At 41.1% G+C, this 22,365-nt stretch overlaps 1 protein-coding gene across 5 annotated transcripts in view; it reads right to left on the bottom strand.

Moving 5' to 3' along the window:
• Positions 1 to 22,106, bottom strand: part of gria1a (glutamate receptor, ionotropic, AMPA 1a) — a 77,441-nt gene extending 55,335 nt beyond the window's left edge. For 4 of the 5 annotated variants that reach the window (XR_004568785.1, XR_004568786.1, XM_034214907.1 and 1 more), the window contains exons 1-2: positions 21,785 to 21,872; positions 21,548 to 21,682 (exon numbers count right to left, since the gene is read on the bottom strand). Coding sequence is in view for 3 of the 5 variants with exons in the window: in XM_034214907.1 (XP_034070798.1) it covers positions 21,548 to 21,682; positions 21,785 to 21,872 (223 nt within the window). In the remaining 2 variants the exon portion in view is untranslated. Of the gene's footprint in view, positions 1 to 21,547; positions 21,683 to 21,784 lie in introns of all 5 variants that reach the window. The other variant, XM_034214908.1, reaches the window with a different exon arrangement.
• Between the last annotated feature and the right edge of the window lie 259 nt (positions 22,107 to 22,365).

The raw sequence follows: 22,365 nt of genomic DNA, 5'->3' as shown, positions 1-22,365 counted from the left end.
AAGAGCAGAGCAGAGTGCGAGTGGGAGGTGCCTGTCATCTTCCCTTTAAGGCCCTGTCACACTGTCCCGAAATTGACTCCCGATGGACACACGAATATGGAATTGTGAATTTCGCACGAAGATGGCCCCGAACCACACACGAAGGCAACATTTACATTACATTTAAGACATACAACTGCAATGAAAGTACCAAAAACAATTATGTTACAGTACTATGATACTGTACTGATATCTTCAGACTTTGTTCTTTACTTTATCCGTCGTTATATGTAGAAAATATTACGTTTTCTCCGTAATGTTGTTTCCATAACAACAACAACTTCCTGTCAACTGTCCTTCAACATAATATATTATATCCTTTTTAGTTTCACAGAACACAAATTGGGTTATTTACATAATATATTTACATGATTTTGTTGTGCAATAAAACAACCCGATGGACACACGGTAAAGGAAATGTTAAAATTCGGCTGTGATCGTAGCAACATCGGGCCATTCGTGAGGGCATCTTAAGCCATCGTATGACCGCCGGTGGAGTTTCTCAGGCTCCGGCAGCAACTTCGTGAGCGGTGGCAAAATCTTTGGCATGCCAAAAAATTGCCGAAGGAGCTTGCGAAGGTTCATTTTCGTGTTGAATTCGTGTGTCAATTGTGCCCTTCGTAAGGCCATCGTGAGGGCATCTTGTTATCATCGGTGCCATCGGGCATTCGCCCCGATCAGAGTGAGGGTGAATGCACCGATGATAACACGAAGATGACACGATTTGACAAGATGCCCTCACGAGTGCCTTACGAAGTTGCCGCTCACTAAGTTGCTGCTGGAGCCTGAGAAACTCCACCGGCGGTCATATGATGGCTTAAGATGCCCTCACGAATGGCCCGATGTTGCTACGATCACAGCCGAATTTTAACATTTCCTTTATCGTGTGTCCATCGGGTGTCAATTTTGGGACAGTGTGACAGGGCCTTTACAAGCTTCAAAAATATATTTATCGTGTGAATTTGGAAATAAAAGTTTCATATTCTGAAAGCCAAGACTTTGTTTATTTAAAATCTAACCAAATACCCGAACCCCGAAAAACTATTTTATTACGCAAATCCTTTGAAAAGGAAACGTTGTGTTCTATGATTGTATGCTACAGATTTGAATATATGGTCAAGGACCAAAAGAAAGAAATAAGTTGTCCGCCGTCCTCTTTGAGAAACATACACAACGCAGACAGACACCGGTCACACGTGCGACAAAAGTATGAGATAGGCTTCAAATGACTTTTGATTGACTATAATTAAATATAAAAAACATATCGGCGTTTTAACACTACGTTTATATATGTACTTATTTTTACGGTTTGCATATGAGGTGGTCCGCGAAAATCCTTGATAATAAATAGTGGTCCGCATAAACAAAAAGTTTGAGAACCCCTGCTTTACAGGATCAAACAGATACAAACATAATACATTTTAATATGGTCAATGTAGTCTTTTTTTGAAGGGAATAACTACTGAGGAATCAAGGGATTCCACAAAAAAAGAACATTCAATTAAGTAGCTCATCTATTTACTATTCTGTATAGTTACTGTGACACTACAAAGCAAAAATGTAGTTTTTTCCCCTCAGGCAGCGAAGAACAAGGCTGGGTAAAGAAAGGATAAGCAGCTGAATGCAGCTCTGATATTTTCCCACCTAAGCATAACCCTGCCAGTTTGACTCCCAACGTCACACACCACCTTCATTCGGTGAGACTCAATCCCTCTACTACACCAGGGTTTATGTTGTCCATCCAATGTCACCTCTAAACCACCAGACCGCAGATTTCAGACGTGAGTGCCTGAGGAGGTCACATTTGTTTTTTCTTTTCAGTCAAAACTGGTAGCAAAAAGAACACAATACAACTGTTCTGAAGCTATCAATTATTTTAAATCATCAGTATATCCATTTTCTTTAAACTCAAGTAAAAACTGAATCAATAAAATCAAATGAAAAATGTCTGAAAAAGAGGTACTTTAAAGCAGTTCTGAACACCATTGCAAAGCAGAAAGACCTCATCATCATGAGACAGTAAATCATCTTGTGTGATTTCACACTTTTGCAAATCTGGCTGCCCCAAAAGGTGATGTGATGTAGGCAGACATGGAGGAGAAGACAGTGAAGTGAAGCAGGGAGAGGCATCCCTTTCACAATTTACATATACCATGATAGAACATTTTGGCTAAATCGCCAACTCCTACCGTCAGCAGTTTAAAATGTCCACTCATCATCGTCAAATATGTGAAAACGAATGACTTCCCCATCAGCCTTAGCTGTACTTGTGATGTACGTAAATAGAAGACTATAAACTGAACCCGTTAATCACAACATTTTAGCATTGTTCTTGCAGTACAGCCTAAGAGAGCTGCTAACATGGCTGTGGACAATTAGTCTTGATGCTTTATAATTAAGATATAAAAATCTATTGAACACATTCTTAAAACATGAATCAGTTGTTTCAGCCATGTTTTATTGAGGAAAATAGAATATTCTATTGATGAATATTTAATATTAAAGATGTTTTGTTATTACACCAGTAGAGGATTTCAGAATAAAGCTCAACATGACAAATACTATAAATACTTTATACTAACTGCCTGTCTTGTGGTCAGTTAGCATGTCTCATGGTTACGGAGCTGTCTGTGAAACTGTAGAGTCCCTCGATGTGTCTGGTTTGGCACCTTCGTTGTGAGTCACCCCCCATCTCCCTCTATCCTCATTTCCCGTCATCTGATACTGTCAGCCTTCAAATAAAGGCTTAACAGAGGCTATACTATCTTTTTAATATTTAGTTTAAAGTTTCCCGTTGAAAGATGGGAGGGCTGAGAGGAGCAGGGAGGGTGCTGTCACATCAGGCGGTAATATACACCACCTCCACAAGGGTGAAGGGTCACTCAATCAACCACAGAGCACTTTGAGGGGAGATAAACACATCTGACACCAGACACTAGAAGACGCACACAACCATCCACCACCCAGCCACCCATGGCTAATAACTGTCAGATGATGTGTGTAATAAAAACAGAGAGCATGTTGTGGTCCCTCTGGTCCCATCCATCTTCCAGAGAGCTAATCAGCTTCGTTAATGAGAGGCTGGGCAAAAGAAGTTGATATCCGAGTCACACCCTGTCACATTTGCATCCATTGAGACAAACAAAAACTGTCTGGCTGACAGGAGAAGAGGGATGTCAGGACACCAACAATGAAGAAGTCGCAAACAATACCAGGGAAATTCTACGAACTATAAAAACAAAACAATACATCTCATGCACTCCCATATAACCGCTTGCGCAGGATTATTGTTATGAAGATAAACACGTCGTCATTATTTCTCTTTTTCTAGTTTCTATTGCTGAGGGAACCATCTCCTTTAAACAACCACATTTTATACAAGCATCGGCCAGACTGATATACGAGTACCGTCTTATTTTGGGACTTTTAGCATCCACTTTGTGACAATGTATTGATTCTAGTAACATCCTTACAAGAGAAAACACTATTTAAACCTGTATTGCAAATGCAAAATAGTTTGCAGTTAAAATAAATCAAGTTTAAGCCTGGTCATCATGTTATACACCCGTCACAAGTTGAATAACAAAGCACAGGACTGGTGTGAAAGGAAAAGGTGAATCTCAAATGTTACCTTTTATGGTTTATATATTACAATTGAGACGTTTTTGAAGAAGAAGCAGTAATAGTATACATATTAGTAAGCTATTATCATATGTGTATTTTCAACATGATATCAACATTTAATATGTCACGTCATATGTCATTGTTACATTTAAAATGATTATGTCTGGGCCTTGAGGAGCTGCAGCATTTCTTCATAGACAAACTGAAACCTACACTGTACATTAACTCCCACTTGACAACTTTACTGCTAATTTCGCGCACGACCACACACTGAGCTGTTCCCCAAATTGAGTAGGAGGGTTTTAGTGTGAGGACACGTTTATCTGGGATCTCCTACAAACTAAATCTGATCTGAAAAGCAGTCATTGCATGATAATGTGTCAATCTACGGCAAAGACATTTTTTCATCTGGGGTAGTCGACCGAGTGAAGCAATGCAAAACAGGTTTGAGAGGTTATTAGGAGGAGGTGAGCCTTGCTTCACTGCCTTTCTGCCTCTCTAGAGTATCCGTATGCTCCATGGAGTGTTGCTCTCCAGGGAGGTACATTCCCCGGTATAAACAGCTTGAGCTCCTCAAGCTTAAGGGAGATTTACTGTGCAAGAGCAACACAATTGTGTTTATGTCACTGTGTGTGCGTGAGACAATAACACAACAAAGGGAGAAAAAAGACAGACAGGGAGGTGAAGATACAAAGAAGAAAAAAACTAGCAAAAAGAGTTAGATGGCAGACAGGAAGGCTCTAATCTCTTAAACTCCCACTGCTGGGAATAGCAGCGATCAGAGCAGTTGACCAGCCAAACAGATTTTAGATTAATGTCGGAAGCATTGGATACTCATGAGAGATTACATTAGTCGAAGCGGGGGTAATGGGAGGTTAATAAGGATGAGCCAAAAAGCAAGCGTGTCTTGAAAATGTAGGTGAGGGCAGACAGAAGGCAAAGCTTGTTTTCTGGAGAGGAGAAGAAACAGAAGCATTAGTGTATGTAAGAGGAGATGATAGGGGGACTGCTGAGAACAAAGGGAACAGATGCCAGCCTATCAGTGGGAAACCGTGGGACCACACGGCGAAATCTAGATTCCTCCTATTTCCTCTAAGTAATAAAACAATGGCACGGCATCGCCTCATTAAATGGGTAATCGAGGGTGTAAGAGCACTCCCCTCAGCGCCGAGCACATTTCTCTCTTCTTACTCTCTTACCCTTTCACACTAGGCCATTATCTCTCCTCCTCGCTGTTCCTCGCCACATTTCTAATCTGGTTTGATACGTTGCCCCGCCGCCTGCTGAATAAATGCTTACCTGGGCAGTGGGTCAGAAACCCAGCCCAGACCAACTCCTGTCAGGGGGTATGGAAACTCCAATTATCTCCTTAACAATCATCCCTTTGCAATTATCTGCCCATCTGGGTATCAGTGTCGACAGGTGCAGAGGGACGGTCCCTCTCACACATTTATTCTCTGACAGCTGCAAGTGATGGAGGTGGATATGAGGAGCACGAAGAGGCAAACACACAGCCTGCATTCTAATTCATTAGATATACTGATGAATAAATTAACAATTGGCTTTAACACATTGCTGCCGAGCCAGTGGGAAATGAAGCGTTCATAACAATACCTGAGCAGAATCTATGAGTACAACCAGATATGTTGCATTACTTATCCTACAGCAATACAGCTGCAAGTGCAATTCATGTTAATGCTGATAATATGTTTATTCTTCTCCAGAAAATTCTCAATGGTGACATCTTTAAATAAAAGCAGCACATCCGTTCATTTGAAAATCCTTAACTTGGCACTTTTTGTTACAAATGAAAATAATGATTACTATTTCAACATTAGAGGTCCCATGTCATGGCCATTTCTACTGATCATAATTCCATTGTTAAGGTCTACTAGAATAGATTTATATAGTGCAGTTTTCCAAACTCACATTGGTTTCTCATACAGCATCCATGTATACTGTAGCAGGGATCACCAACTACATTTGTCCAATAGACACTTTCGCTGGCCATCGATTTTTACACAAACCTGAATTTTGAAGTTGTTAACTGGGGGGGGGGGGGGGGGGTGCTAGTGGAGCACGCTCAGGTACTGCGGAGCGCATAAAGCTTAGCAGACTATTCACGCAAACGAAGGATCACTTCGAGGCTACTGTCCCGCAGCTCCTGCCTCTCTGTTGGACTCTGTCGCAGCGGGGCTACTGCTGTGCTGCGGAGCGCATAAAGCAGACTCTTCACAACGGAACACTTCTTCTTCAGGGCAGGGAAGGCTACGCAGTACGCAGTCTACTGTCCCGCAGCTGCTGCCTCTCTGTTGGACTCCGGTACTGCACATTACTCACGAGACGTTGTATAAAAAAAATTAGTGGGAGGTGAACCATGGATGTATAATAAGAACTGGATACAGCGTGGGAGGCGGGGCCTCATTCATTCCTATGAGAGTTGCTCAATGGCGCATGATGACAAAATGGCCCAACTTTTGAGAGAGCGAAACGTCACAGATTACCCGGCATGCCTGAGAAGTACCCGTATGTGCACTCATAGAGCATGCGCAACTTTGACCACGCCGCCCAAAAGGCTCGTTCACATTAAGCACGTGCATTTGCGTACACGTAACAGCACCGCGCGTTCATGACAGCATGGTACTGGATTTATATTAACGAGGCGGCAGTTAGCAGCTAGCGGCTAGCTAGTAAATTATGCTAAGTTACACATCAATCGTTATGTACTTTTATATTACGCTGACATCAGGATCTAGTGATATCCAAGCAACAGAGCTTCATTTAGCATGATACTTGTGTGGGTTGTACATGAAACCACTTAGTAATATATACAAATGTATATGTTGACGCCTGTTATGATCAATAGTGAGTTAAAACTGTATCTAAAAAGCAAAGCTGATGATGGATTACTGTGGTGGAGTTAAAATAACAATAGCCTATTTCTTTTTGAAATGTGATGGAGTAAAAGGATAGTAACTGTGATTATTCATGTTAAGTAGCCCACAAGTAACTAAAACAATTGCAAGTGCAATAAGAAGCTACAGGGACGTTAATCTACGTCGGTAATATTAACTTTATTTAATACAACATTTACGGTACAAGATTTACATCATACAGCCCATGTAGTATAATATTTTACAAATGATGAATTACAGCAAACATGTGCAATATATCCATTATTAGAGCTCCGTGGGCTGGCAGTAAGGCGGTGGTCCGTTGTTATTGTGCATCCATGGGTAAAGAGAAACTCATGTAGTACTGGGTTGCGTTCCGATTATCCAAAAATCAGCTCCTAAATTCCAACCTTATCTCCTATTCCTTGACCTCTGAGTGAAACGTCACGGGGTTAAGGGATAGTGGATATTCAAAATTCAAAAGGACTTAGGAGAAGAGACTGCGGTTCTTTAGAGAATCCGAATGCACTTTCACTATCCGACGTGTTTATGATGCGCCAGCGGACGTCATGAATGTGCGTCTGCTGCTGTGGGGAAACTATGGAAACTACAGTTTTCTATACAGCGGACTACAACATGGATGTTTAATAAGAATGAGGGACTACTGTAAACTCATCTAGAGACTCTGCACTGCTCTGACGCTGTTGCTTTATGCTTTATGAACGGGGACAACAGAGAAACATATTCTTCATGACCAAAGTTGGAATTGAAATAAAAAAGGAAAGTGAAACTTATGCTCGTCACCCTCTCCTTCCGGTCCACATTAATACAAATGATCCCAATACGTATGATTGTATGAACTATGAAAAGATCTTAAAACCAATAAAAATGTATTTATTATAAACGTTAGTCCTTAACATCTATCACTGTGCATATCACCATTCAAACATATTTTAAAAGTTGAACAAACTCCACACAGCTCAGTAAACACTGTGAAATGTTGACTTTATTTGATCATTTCAGTAAAAACTAACGTTCATATTTCTCTTTTTGATTATAATACTGATGAACGTTCAAAACAAAGCACTTTGGCAACTTACCACATACGTTTTAAAATGCTTAATAAGCACCGTAACTTTCATGATATAATTTCTCGGTCATAATCGGTTGTTTCCGTGAACAGCCGACTGTTGAGTGACGGTGAATGCTGCGGCTGCAATGCATTGTGGGGCAGCATTTTCTCCTCTCCTTTCGGTTAGAGAGGTCCAGTGGTTCCTAAGCTAAAGGAGGTTATAAAGGAAGTTTGAAACCTCCTTTCCTTTCATTTAGAGAATTGGAACGGCACTTATCATGGCTGCCAGTGACGTACTTCCGGGTCATTTCACTCCGTTAGGAAGGTTCCTAAGCTAAATGGACTATTGGAACGCAACCCCGAACACGTAACATGAACGTGCCGGGCAGCGCGGTCCCGTGGGTTAGATGCGCGTTCATAATGCCGAGGGAAATAACTCTCAGAATAACGTTATTAGCACATTTTTACAACTTGAGGAACGAATGTTTTTAATAAGGGCTATACAAGTGTTCATACTGGGTAGTTTATTTAGTTTAAAAAAAATGATCCAACGAGTTACAGACCACTCTTTCCCAATGTAAGTCAATGGGAAAAAGTGTTTCCGGGCCCAGCAACCTAAAGGAAGTGTAGTACCGCCGTTTGACCAGCACGAATATTCTCATCAGACTCCGGCGCACTTCCTGGGGGCTTGGGGTGAACGCACTAACGCCACAGTCACCCCCGTCCTGCGGGCCGGATGAGAATGTCTGGCGGGCCGGATGTGGCCCGCGGGCCGCCAGTTGATGGTCACTGATATTTGTATTCACTCTCTGTCCTGAATACCCCCCCCCTCCCTGTGAGCCCAGTGTGCTCTGATTGGTCAGCTCGCCCACTCTGTTCTGATGAGTCCACCACCGTTACAGCGGAACATCAGTGATTATGTGTTACGAATGGCGTTAGCAACCATGAAACCAGTATTGACAAACAGATGAGAATGCTGTGTGGGGTCTGGGTGCCGTGTTGGCGGGACGTTGCGAGGCTCGCTGCTGGAGCGCACAGTGTGAGCTGGCATGCAGGTGTTGTTTCCTGGTTGCTGTGTGGGGTCTGCGGGACGACGGGACACGGCGAGGCCCGGCCCGAGCTCGGCCGGAGCACACACACACACCCGCAGCCTGGTGGGCAATTTCACCTCTGAAATTGTAAGATCCCTAAGTTTTTTTTCACCATTCATTCCAATGCCTGGCGTCTATGTCACGTGATCTTCAAATTTCTCCCTGCAGAAAAAAGAAACATGGCCGAACTTCGTTTTATTCTCGGTGGCAAATGCCTATTTTAAGGTTTGTTTGGCCATTAAAATGCGTTTTGATCTCATTTGATGCGAGAAATATGAGTTGTTATTTCAGATTATGTGTGCAGTGGATGCACATGATCTTTAGTTTGCTAGTTATTATGAAGATTACTTCAGGAAATTGTGTCTATACAACGTTTTCATTGTTACCAAGGTGGTTGCTAGGGACGCTGCTATCGATATTATTTATGTTATGTTGTGTAACTGTTTAATGGTGTTATCTTTATTGCTACCCCCTTCCCCGTCAATTTATAGTGTTGGTCCACAGCACCAACGTATTAGTTTAACAAAATCTGCATCTAAAATTGTGGCAAAGATACGTTATTTTCCCCTGTGCAATTCTCCAACCCAGTCTCACATCTCACATCACATCGTCATAAACAAATACCGGAAACAGACCGAAAACATTTTTTAAAAATAAAATAATACTTTATTCCGAGTGTGCTTGCTTTTCTCTTTGAAAGTCATCACATAACGGCATTGTAATACACGGTTCGGCTGCATTATATATTACATATCTGCCGTAGTTCTTATAGAGCCCTGATGAGAAGACTTCTAGACAAACATGAGGAACTGCCGCCAAAACTGAAAACGTGACGTGGATCATAAATATATCAGCAATTAAACAACATCTTACATTTATTTTCACACAATACGTCTCCTTGCAGTATCAACACTAATTCGGCTGACTTTTATATTTGATCCAATTGGTAGATAGGCTGTATTTACACCATAAAGGTGCACAGCTGATATAAAGGGACACCTAGTGGTTAAAGCATGTTATTGAATTTCATTATTTTTATTATTAGATATTAATAGGATCCCTATAAAGTATATTCATTACTCGTTATTCTCTACTAATAGTTAATTAAAGACTGTATATAATGACTATTTTGCACATCCCTTTCAAAATGTTCTAAGGTTTATTGACATATCATATACACAAACTAAGCAGTTATGCAATGAATGAAAAACTCGCAGGTTCCTCAACAGTGCATTACAAGACATCTATCAATATTTGTGCATACCTCCAGCAATGTTAACTATGTTGAAGCACTTATTTTAACTGATATTATACATATGTATTATACTCTTATAAGATGTATGTAGATAGTATAAGAAATGTGCAGAATACGACAGTTTAATGGTGGTGGTATACACACATATTGATAGATGTCTTGTAATGCACTGTTGAGGAACCTGCGACCCAAGTTTTTCATCTCCGGCCTTGTCAGGTATTGAACAATCAATAAATAAAGAACACAGAATTGTTAAATATAAAACACAGAATTTGTGTGATTATACTAAATGATTTACAAATAAACACCACTGCATATTTACAACTGTTATACATGCTGATGTAACGCAAATGTTTCCAGCTTGGGATCAATAAAGTATAGCTTATCTTAAGCTGATCGATGGCTACTGCCATATTTGCAAAATGTGCCTCTGAACCTTGACAAGTGCATGTTTCAGGCTCATTAATTAACAACAGGAGGGGTCACAGACATAAGACCAGCTGTTAAATAAAGCTCTTCTGACCTTAGCTGGCATGTGTGTATATATATTAATGCTGCCCATTATGGGCACAAGCAATTTTCACCCATTTATTAATTATATGTTTTAAATTTGAGTGTTCCTATTCCCTAAACCTCCAGGGATGTACACAGTTTAATACTGGCAACTTCTTATTATGGGAAATACGAAAACGTCTTTTAAAACTACAACTCCCAGTAGAGACGTGCCATAGAGAACATGTTGCGAAACACAATAGCCAGCATGTGTAGTTCTGGGGACGGGGTGGGGGAGGGGGGGACGGGGTGGACCCGTTCAAATCCAGTTTTGGACAGTCTGCCGTGGTTCCATCCCATTTCAAGTGCTGTTCGACGCTCGGCATAACCCTCGGAGCACACTCTCCAATCACAGAGCTTGAGGACTATCACGGGGTTTGTAAAGCGAAGCGGAGAGAATACTTACTTCCGGGTGTAATATTCTCTAAAGCAAATTAGCTGCTCCGACCCTCGGTCCTGACAGACTCCAACTTGTGTTTATTAATCAAACAAATAAATAAACACAAGGATAATTATGTGTTATTGTTGAGTAAATGGAGAATTGCACAGGGGAAAATAACGTATCTTTGCCACAATTTTAGATGCAGATTTTGTTAAACTAATACGTTTGCGCTGTGGACCAACACTATACATTGACGGGGAAGGGGGTAGCAATAAAGATAACACCATTAAACAGTTACACAACGTAACAGAAATAATATCGATAGCAGCGTCCCTAGCAACCACCTTGGTAACAATGAAAACGTTGTAGACACAATTTCCTGAAGTAATCTTCGTAATAACTAGCAAACTAAAGATCATGTACATCCACTGCACACATAATCTGAAATAACAACTCATATTTCTCGCATCAAATGACATCAAAACGCATTTTAATGGCCAAACTAACCTTAAAATAGGCATTTTCCACCGAGAATAAAACGAAGTTCGGCCATGTTTTTTTTTTCTGCAGGGAGAGATTTGAAGATCACGTGACATAGACGCCAGCCATTGGAATGAATGGTGAAAAAAAACATAGGGATCTTACAATTTCAGAGGCGTTTTTGTAGAAATACTCCGTCCCAAGTTGTGGACCAACGTAGTTATTACACGTTTTTTTGTGAGACTGGGTTGGTGTGCTCTAGGGCTGTACCCGAATATCCGAGTATTCCTTCGTTGGAGTACTATTCGGGTTTCAATTTCGTTATCTGGATATTCGTTTTTTTCCCCCCGTTTTTTTTAATTGAATTTATTGAAATCTCCAATATCAACGTAAGAGCTTGTGCCTCTTCGGGGGATGCTAACACTTAACCATAAACGTTATCGTTTACTTTCTCCGTCTTTATATGTAGATATTACTTTTCTCCGTTAATCTCCGTCACATTGTTTCCATAGCAACAACAACTTCCTGTCAATAGCGCTAACTCTCCTTCAAAATAAAAGCATGTCCATACAAAATAGGAAGCCAAGCCAAATTACACTTAAGACATATACAACTGCAACGAAAGTAACACACACAATGCAATATCCTTTTCAATTTCAAAGAACACAAATTGGGTTGTATACATTAACAAATAGCTATAAAACAACAATACAGTATAATAACGAAATGAATGCCGTGAATACACCGAAATACACGTGTTGAAGCGATTCGCTGCTGATTACTACGCCCCCATTTTGCCTCATGTTGAAATAAAAACCATGGGGTTTAGGAGCAAAATCTATGTGTTGTCGCTTTTAAGCCTCTCCAAAACACGAAGGCAATTTAGCAAGTGACCGAATGTAGTGTTCTTTTCTAAGCAAAGTGGAATTTCAGATGGTTTCTCCTTGAAAAACAATCAAGTCAATTACAGATTTAAACTAAAGAGCAGCTAGACAAGAAAATATGCTTGCACTCAGGAAGGAAAAAGGTTAGTCACAATCTATAAATAAAAAGCCTACTACTGCCCACCTTTGGACCGTAGTTAAGCAAGAATATCTTACATATAAAGGGATACAATAGTATGAACTGTATGATGAAATGAGTGGTAAAAATGTCTTTAAACGTCCAATGGTTTTCAATTTCTTATTGTCTACCAATGATGCCTGATATAAACAAAGACATCTCTAGTGTGCTAAAACATTCAACAACTGTTGCAGGCCTCGTGTCATGGCAGTCGCTTAGTAGAACAAACATTTACGCACAACAGCGTTTTTGTGCTGTCACTGTAATGGCAGTTACACTTTTTCTCTGTGTTAAATATGCTTGTAGGCTTTGTTCCTCATTAAAGTAAACAGAGGCTCCTGAGATAGGCTCTGAAAAAAAGCGAGACTAGCTTCTGTCTTTTCTGCAAAAACATGACAGCTGCCATCATCCGACGCTCGTCCCTCCACCCCGCAGCACAAATCCTGGTCCTCATCCCCAAACACATTGTTTTCTAATTGCCAGCCCCACATGTCTCAGCTCAGACCTCCACGTCCCAGCTGCCATTAAACCCATCGACGACAGATTTGTTTAAAATACTTGGTAAGCTTGTATGAATACAGAGAAGGATCTGGAGCAGGCTTAGAAAGACAATGAGGAGAACAAGCTGAAACATGGAAAAGTGTCATCAGGAAAGTGTAGTGTTTATGTGGCAAGAAGTGTAAGTGTGATAAAGACTATCTTGCCAACACTAAATAATTCGAACCTCTAGGCACTAAATCACCATTGGGGTAACAAATGAACAGTTTTAGAGGTAGAGGAGATTAAATGACAGGTTGCATATTTTCTCCTTCATAAGCTGTTTTTCTTTTGCACTCCTTGCCACATTCCCTCTTCCTTTCTTTTGCAGAGCAACAAAGGCACACAAAAAACAGAAACAATGTCCATCCCCCTTCTGCCCCACACGCTTTCACCCTGCTGCTTGGGGAGCAGTTTTGGCTGATCTACATTGAATGCTATGGGCCATTCTCTAGCCTTGGTGCTCCGGAGGAAAAAGAAAATCCAAGCCTTCTCATTCATCAAACTAGCACCTGCCAGCCTGTAGCTCTAGAGAACAACCGTCAGTTTCAAGTCTTTTTTGTTTCTCCGGCCACCATTCTCTTTGTTTCCTCCTCGACAAATAACTGTCATGTCCAGAAGATTCAGGAGGGAGCGCTGATCTGCTATTTGTCCGCCTTTTCCAATAACACATTGACACTCGGTAATCCCTCTGAACACACGTGCACTGAGGAAGCCAGTCACCACTGCTGTACCTCAATAACTGACACGGTAGCTACACAATAAAATACAACACCCCTGAGCCTCAGTGACACCAGCCATCGGGTCTGAAATTACAGCTTAACCTACACCCCCCCGACCACCTTCTTCTTAACACATCCATCCCAGCTGAGTCACCTTTCTCGGGTGTTGTTTGCCCCTGAAGGGGTAAATGATTTGAAGAAAAAAGGTGACTATAAGTAATAAAAAAGTAAAGTCTCCAGGGGACTGATATTTATTTGTTGGTTTCTTCTGGCAGATCCTAAAGAGGGCTGGGTATTTTTAAGTATTGCGATGCTAAACACAGTCAGTTCAATTGTCTTCTTATTTTCCCCTGCGAAGCTTTATTGCATATTTCTGCTCATTACTGTGTGAAGTGATAGCATTAGATGTGCTGCATTGAATAATACATTAAATGCATCTACTCGAGCTCTGTTTATTGTTAGCTATTGTATGTGTGCAAGTGTGTGACCGCAGAACTTTACAAAGCAGTCTCGCTAGCTCATACACATTTATATTTAGTATTCAGAGCAAGAAACTACCCTGATGAGAAAACTTAAGTCAGGTGGTTTTGCAGTAGACGGACTCCATCTCTAATACTTTAATCTTTGGTTTGAATTACGAGACTTTTAAAAAATGATTGCAGGCAAAAATATTCCACTAGCAATTAATTTGCTGAAAAACAAAACTACAAAAATGTAATTGTAATACCCTGGAATTATGTTGAGAAACCACTGCACCTGCCTTTGAATATTCAATGTCTGTCTCAGTACTATGCCTTGAAGCCCCTGCTAGTGAACAAAATAACAATATAAACTTTCACCTGAGATTTGCAATGCTAAATGAAACTAAGTAAACATATTCAAACACCCATCTTTTGGTCCCAATGTTGTTTTGATCAGGGATTTATTCTACTACTCTCAATAATTTATTTAAATGATTAGACTATCAGACCGAACTGTAGCACTACTTTGATCAGCATATATTCCTGGCTACATCAAATAATAACAATGCCATACTTATATAGTTATAGCTGTTATGTTTACACTCATTATTGACAGTGAGTTTATTATATAATAGTCCCATGTACACTTTCTGTGCTGCGGACACCGATCATTTGTTCCGTCACTTAACAGTGATTCATATCTGTCCCGTATGTCTGCCAAAGGGAAGCCAGCCGCCCCCCCTTCCTCCCATCTGTGTTGTATTGATTGGCTCAGCAGGCATCTTTTCGCTGCTCAGTTAATTGATCATGGCTGCCTCATAGATTGTCTTCCAATCTTATTTAATTGACCCTCCATGACGCGGGAAAACACTTGTGCCTACACTGCAGTGACATTCAAAATTGTCTTTTTTACACTAATTTTTTATAGTGAAAGGTTTATTATCACCATATCTGAACTGGAAACAAAGCCAAATGCCAGTTTTTTACATATATACTGTACATTCTGACATGTACTAAAATTCCAGTTTGAAATGTTATATTTTGTTCCTGGGTGCACTTTCCTGAATACACATTTATATCCCAAAATAGCTAAAGCTTAGCCTAAATCTTGCCACACACAAGTATAATATCAAAGAGAGAAGTAGATAATATAGGCGTGAGCTTGCGGGGGATTTGACATGAAGCTAGCGATTCAGTGACGTCCCTATTACAAACCAAGTCAATACCAGATTATGGTAATGGGTTATCTAACTGAGGGGAACATTGAATACAATTCTCCAAACTGGCAGTTATTTTTAACCACTGGAAACACATAAAAGGAGCCAGTCCAGCAAGCCTTTCTGTGATAATGTGAAAACAAAGACACTTATAGAAGAAATGCCACAATCCATGTTGATGAATGCTAAAAATACAGGTGTTTATTGCTTGGTTTGTGTATGTGAAGGGAAGAAAGAAGACAGAGAAATGCAAATTAGCTCCAGTATCCTGTCTCACATTATGCCGACAGTGCTGCCATCGTCATTACTTCCCCAATGACTCCGCAGACGGCAAATAAAATGAAACATTCAATGTCTCTTTCCATTATGTTTTCCTTTCTCACCTCTCTGTTTTTCTGTTTCACTTTTGCCCTAGTCCATCAACCCCCTCAACCTCTTGCCCCTTTTATCCTGCTTTTTAGACAGGTGCCAGCAAGTGTGTGTGTGTGTGTGTGTGTGTGTGTGTGTGTGTGTGTGTGTGTGTGTGTGTGTGTGTGTGTGTGTGTGTGTGTGTGTGTGTGTGTGTGTGTGTGTGTGTGTGTGTGTGTGTGTGTGTGTGTGTGTGTGTGTGTGTGTGTGTGTGTGTGTGTGTGTGTGAGGGCTTGCTTTTGGAGGAAGTTGCTAGTCATAAGAGCCAGCTGATGAGTTTCACCCTCATCCGGAGCTCCATTCACCCCGTGCACAAGGACCCATTCACCCGCTGCTTTTCACACTTGTGGACCCGAATGCCCCGGGCACGTTCCCACACTGCTGCACGCTTACGGAGGTGAGCTGTCACTCCCTCAAGACATCCTACACAATTGCAAGCAAAGGCACCCAGATGCAAACACACACACACATACACACTCCTCCGCACAGGTATACTAAATAGATACTCAGGAATAGGCTGTTTTTCTCATCTGATTCATTATAAGCATGCCCTGGAGCCCTTTTCTCCCTTAGAAACAAATCTCTATATCCTCCACATCCACAAAACTCTTTCAGATCGAGTGACACAGAGCAGGAAGAGGTGTCACTTTCATTTTTGCCGTCTCCCTCAGCTGTGAATCTTTCTGACATGCTTGTTCCAACAGCCCACCGTCATACCCATGGATAGCAGGGATATGCATGACACATTGAAGAAAATATGTCAGATTTGATGGCATCGTGCAGAACACTGGGAGGGGTGACTGGGTGTTGGGAAAACCCTTTGGTATTCTGTAGTGCTGACAGCGGATAGATCCAGTTAAGCTCTAGTAAAACCAGAATATCGGCATTGATCCTTGATAAAACAATCAATCTCACGTTTCCAGAAGTATGGGTATTATATCTTTGTGGGTAATTAAAACAGTTGTTTTAGCAACCATACCAATAGACTGAATAAAAGACAAAAAGCAGTTAACGGATGGTGCTTTTAAGCCAATTGAGTCAAAATCACCATATTGTTCCAGTTGTATGTATGCTTCTGTCCCACCATTAGGTGCATGACAGTGACATTATTATGTACCACCTTCCCCCCCCCCCATCCCTTCCTGCTTATTTGCGCCATGTTTTTTTCCGCCGGCAACCTCCCTGGAAACGTAAGCCGCAGCCTCACCCTCAAATTCACATCACATTCCCTTCTGAGCAAAGGACCATCTCATTAATGAGGGCATCTTGGGTGTGTTTACATTTCATTACACAGCTCTGCCTGGCTACCCGCACCTAAATGGCTGAGGGGAAGGGGAGGGAAGGGAGGGGATGGGGATGGGGCTGGTGGTGGGGTTGCCTGGGGGACTGTCAGGGTTTCCAAATGTTTTACTGCAGCTCTTGGTGGCTTTTAAATGCATCTCCGCAAAAAAGACGCACGCTATGAAGCCAGGTTGAATTTCTTGAATGTGTTTTTTATTAACAGGTAGGAGAGTAATATGAAGTGAGGGGCAATTTGTGTAAAGTATATGGATATCTGTCCACTCAAAGAGATAAGAGCAAAACCTTTTGTTTTGTACCGTTTTTGGAGGATTTTTGGAACTCTCTGTTGTTGCTGTTGTGTATGGTTCATTAACCATAGATTAAATATTTGAATGGCTTTGATTGTCTGTTATTCTGGTGCTGTTGGGTTGACTTGATTCAATGAAAGTCCTATTGAGTTTTGAAGATATGGTACCAGGACATTCGGAAGTTGTAGAGTCAGTAAGGTTTTTCCTATTAATCAGCATAATCTAGATGGGTCTGAAGATGTGATCACGGTCCAAGACCAAATATCCGAAATAGGTATATTGCAGACAGTTACAATGAATCTAATAAAGGATATATTTTGTACCACTTGCAGCCGATGTTGTGCAACTGAAGCATATTTGTGATCACAGCCAATCAGGAGAAGACGTTAATGACTTTTATGTGGAGAACCATCTCTAGAACTTTGGTTTAGAAGAGGAGGCCCAATCCCTGGTGCTAAGGTTTCACAATCTCCTAACTACAGCTGTGGCTGAGCAATAACCCATCTGTAACTAACCTTCCTCCTGCAGATGCCAGAACTACCTGCGCTTGATTGACCTTTAGATCAATCATTGACAAACAGATATCTATGAATTCTCACTCACCTTGTATTATATATATTATACCGGTATATGTTATCTTAAACAGCACTGCCACACTGATTACACCGTGATCCCCAAACAGAGTATTTACAATGTTTTAACTAGCTCTTCTTACCCTGTAGAGTACATTGTCCCCTTTACCACCCAAGATACGATCTTGATTCAATGCCTGTGGGATGATCTAAGGCTTCCTGAAAACCTATTACATGCATAACAGACCGTGAAGTAGAGTTTTCTGCCACAATGCTGTTTCAACCTAAACATTGACACGTCAAGAACAAGAGACTTTAGTGTATTTTGCATTGCAGCAGAGGGTTTGTACTCCTCAGCTTTATCTGGTCACAGAGCACCATGATGGATGGATTAAAGTCCTTGCAGGAAGACCCAGGGTTGCACAAAAAAGCACCAGTCAATCCCACATCTATAACTATGTGCTGCTTTTACTCACATCCAGTTAGCTCAGGTAATGAAGACAGCTCTGGGGCCTCATTTATAAAGCCTTGCGTAGGATTGGCGTGGGAAGGTTGCTTACGTAGGACAAAGCAAATAAATACACACAGACATTTTCCAATTCAAAAAAGATTGCGTACCGGCACAGGACTTGCGTACGGCACATCCTACGCCTGTTTCCCTTTATAAATCACAATCAACTCTAAATGCGGCGCAGCTTTTGCGGGCTTCACGTAACGCCCATATTTGCCTATAAATAGTCAAAGAAACGCCCATTCATTCATTCTGACTGACTTTTTGAAGAAGATCGCAGGAAATGACGACAGAACAGCTAAAAAAGACATCTCACACCATGTCAGATTTGGGTTATTTTGGGGAGGTGGAGATAAATCATATTGTTTGGTGGATGCCGTTTGAACCAGAGTAGCAGCATGGAGGTCGGATCGTCACCAAAATAAATAAATAAGTGGTCCGAAAAAGGTTAATGACAAAAACAATACACATAACCTTCCTCAGGCAGTGTGTTTGTACCGGGGACAGGAGACACCCCCTTGATGAGAAACTGTAAGAAATGATCGGGGAATCCCTCCGGAGTGGAGTCATGACGACTGGATCTGAATTATGTTTTTGTATTTGGTGGTTTGTGTTCCAGCTGTCGATCAGCAACTATATATCCATAATCCACCAGTTAAAGGAAATACAACTAATGTGTTGTGTTATATTAGCTGTACAATTTACCACATATGGTGTTCTTAGTTTCCATACCTCCTGTGTTTTACGAGCGACTTATCAAGTAGGCTATTGGCGAACGGCATAAAACATGATTAGACATGATAGTATAAACCATGCTCGTATCTATACAATCTATAGAAATGCAAAACGGCGTCAGTTTAAAGTAATTATGTCCTCCTGTTTACCGCATCATTTATGAGAATACATTTCTTAACAAGAGAACATAATCGAGGGGTGATCAATAACATTTCCGTATTTATTTATTTCTCCAAGTTATGTTTTTGTGTGCACTGAGGAGTCTCAAACAGGCGTTCGTTAAATCATTTTAAGATTGGCTTTAATCAATTTGTGAAAATGAATTCTTCATATATGATAAATGAGAAGTAACATTCTATTTATGGTATTATTTCCACATATTTCTCTCCATTCTTCCTTCTGCCAACGGTGTCACAGTTTCTCCTCCCTCCCGTTGTTGTGCTTAGTGCGTACGCATGGGTCAGAGTTTGCGTGGAGGACCGCGCATTTTCCCGTCAAGTTAGTTTTTTATAAATCGCAAACAGTGCGTAGAAACTGGCGTACGCCATCTTTTGTGCGTACGCACTGTTTATAAATGAGGCCTCTGATCTTTACTTGGCTTCATAGTCTGACTAATAAGGTGTTTTGTTGGCACCAACGTGGGCAAAATCCAGCAACTGACAAATCATGAGGACCACATAGATACAAATATCAACCCCGCGGATGACAGCACTTGTCGAGCTGTCAATTACAAGTTGGTGGCCAAATAGACCCACATTTATCGGGGAGCCATCTGCAGTGCCTATAATCAGTAAGCCATACAACCTACCCTGTGGCTTTAGGTTCCAAATGTTATTAATATGCTGATGATTGTGTTTATTTAGCCATTATGTAGATACACATTAGGTATTTGCTTACTATTAGGGCTAAAATATTTGAAAGAGGTGCACTAGTCGAGTGCATTGACTGGTGTGGTGACTGTATTCAATAACCTTTATGAATGTTTAATTATGGTCCCTAACCAGATGCGATTATTCAAGATACCAAACCAGACGAATAAGAAAGGTTATGAGTTCTAAGACTTTTCTTACGTCAGAGTCAGAATGTCCTTTTTTCTGTATTTTGTGTCAGATAACTGCGTGTGTTCTTTGAGCTATTCAGCTTTGCAGCTGCATGCATTCAAGCCAGTGGAAATGGAATAAAGACCTGTTTTTAAATCCAGGAAAACTGTAAAGAAGCACTGCTAAAATCAATGTCTGAAAGAGCAATCAAATAACTGAGGCGCACACCGGGCAGTGTCAGGACAGCACGGTCGTCAAAGGGTATCTCTTGAAAGTGTGCTTCTTCAAAATAGTGAGTGTGAATGAGCCACAGGCAAATTCAGTTGAGTGTGGATTGAGAAAAATGATCTGAAAAGCCTCCAGGTGGACAAAATCTTGTCAGAATACAAAGGAAGGATAAGTGCAGGGTTAACAAAGAAGAAACAATTACGACTGGCATTTATTTTGTCAAGCTGACTTGGACTTTTTGTTTGGCTGGCATAATGGCACACATTATCAACCACAGGAGAACAGTATACTCTCTGACCAAGGACTCAGAGCCATGATTTTGTTTTTCTTCCTTGTTGAGCGTAATATTGCATCCAACTGCAAGAATGGCATACATTTCATTTGAAATTACTCATAATTATTTATTAAGGTCACTCAGATCTGTCTGTCATGAGCTGATTCATACATAGGCTATACCAAATCGGAAAGATAAGATTAAATATGTGCAAGCCTGTGCGAATATCTTTGTTAAGGGAGACAGGGTTTCATATTGTATGTTTAGCCATAAAAAGAGATTGTGATCCGTGGCTAATTAAAAATGCACTTAGAGTATTTTTTTCCTCTTTGTTCACATCGCCTGAGAGCCCTGATCTGCGCTCATGCTCTGTTTTCTACCTCGGGGGTTAGAAGGAAATGCGCACAGGGATCACTTTCAACCTTTTTTTAAATTCATATAAAACCTGATGTTATATGACTGTAGGATCTATGCTGATGCTGCAGAGGTTGGTTTTAAACCCCCTTGGATTCTCAAGCGCTCAAAATCACGCTGCAACCATGCAAAGGAAAGCAGTGGAAATAAGTCATGTTGTGGGCACGCAACAGTTACTAAGATCATAACCTCATAACACACGCAAATCTGTGCAGATCTATAATGTATGCGTTTATATTATGCGCATGGTTTTAAACCATGGAGTTCCAAGCGCTCTTTACGAACTCGATACACAGATTGAGGGGACGGAACAACAGGCTGAACACACAGCATATTGAACATGCCAACAAATGTAATCTTCTTCACGTGAGGGAGCCTTAATACTTACAGGCATATGTCATGGAGAAGCTATTCCCCAACAAGACCATATCCACCTGCGGCACCAGTTTGGGGATGTCCTGGTGGTGAGAGAGGGCGAACCGAAAAACCTCATATTCGTGTGATTCGGTTGGGAACAATCCTCCTGTTGAGCAGGAAAGAAGCAGGAGTTAATTTTGGACACAATACAACAAGAGACACGGGGTAAACAGAGGTTTCAGAGCTGAGACGTGTGCGCCATTCTCACCTATATTGATGTTACTTGGAAAACTTGAGCTTGATGCAAAGCACAGCCCCAGTAAACTGGTGTAGAGAATGGTGAAGCTTCGCTGCATATTTCCTTTTGCATTGGCGAAGGAAAAAAGAGCCGAAATCCAAGCATAGATTTGTCCGTGTGTGAAGTTAAATCCAACGCTTCCCCGCCACTCCTAAAGCCTCCTATTAGAGCAGCATGCACACCGACATGGATTCAACACCGATACAGTGATCGCAATGGCAAGAGGAGGCACCTTTCTCTCTCCTCTGTTTCCTCTCTCTGCTGATGCTCCTTGTCCTTGGCTGCTGTTGTATCAGACGGAGAATGACTTCAGCAGTAGCCACACTACAAAAAATATGATCGTGTTGCAAAACTGTTGAGCCTCAAAGTCTATTTATTTTGTTGTTTATCTCAAAACAGCATATTTTTCTTCCACAATGCGGCAATATATCTAACTTATTCACTGTTTGCAGGTACATTTTGGTTCTTTAATAAAAACGTCTTTATGCATCAGGTTATAGCCTACCTAACCATATACCTGAGCAGATTCCTTTGAAAGGAAATGACACATC

The sequence above is a fragment of the Gymnodraco acuticeps genome, unplaced genomic scaffold (assembly GCF_902827175.1).
Source record: "Gymnodraco acuticeps unplaced genomic scaffold, fGymAcu1.1, whole genome shotgun sequence".
Classification (NCBI taxonomy): domain Eukaryota; kingdom Metazoa; phylum Chordata; class Actinopteri; order Perciformes; family Bathydraconidae; genus Gymnodraco; species Gymnodraco acuticeps.
This window is presented reverse-complemented; position numbering and strand designations above follow the sequence as displayed.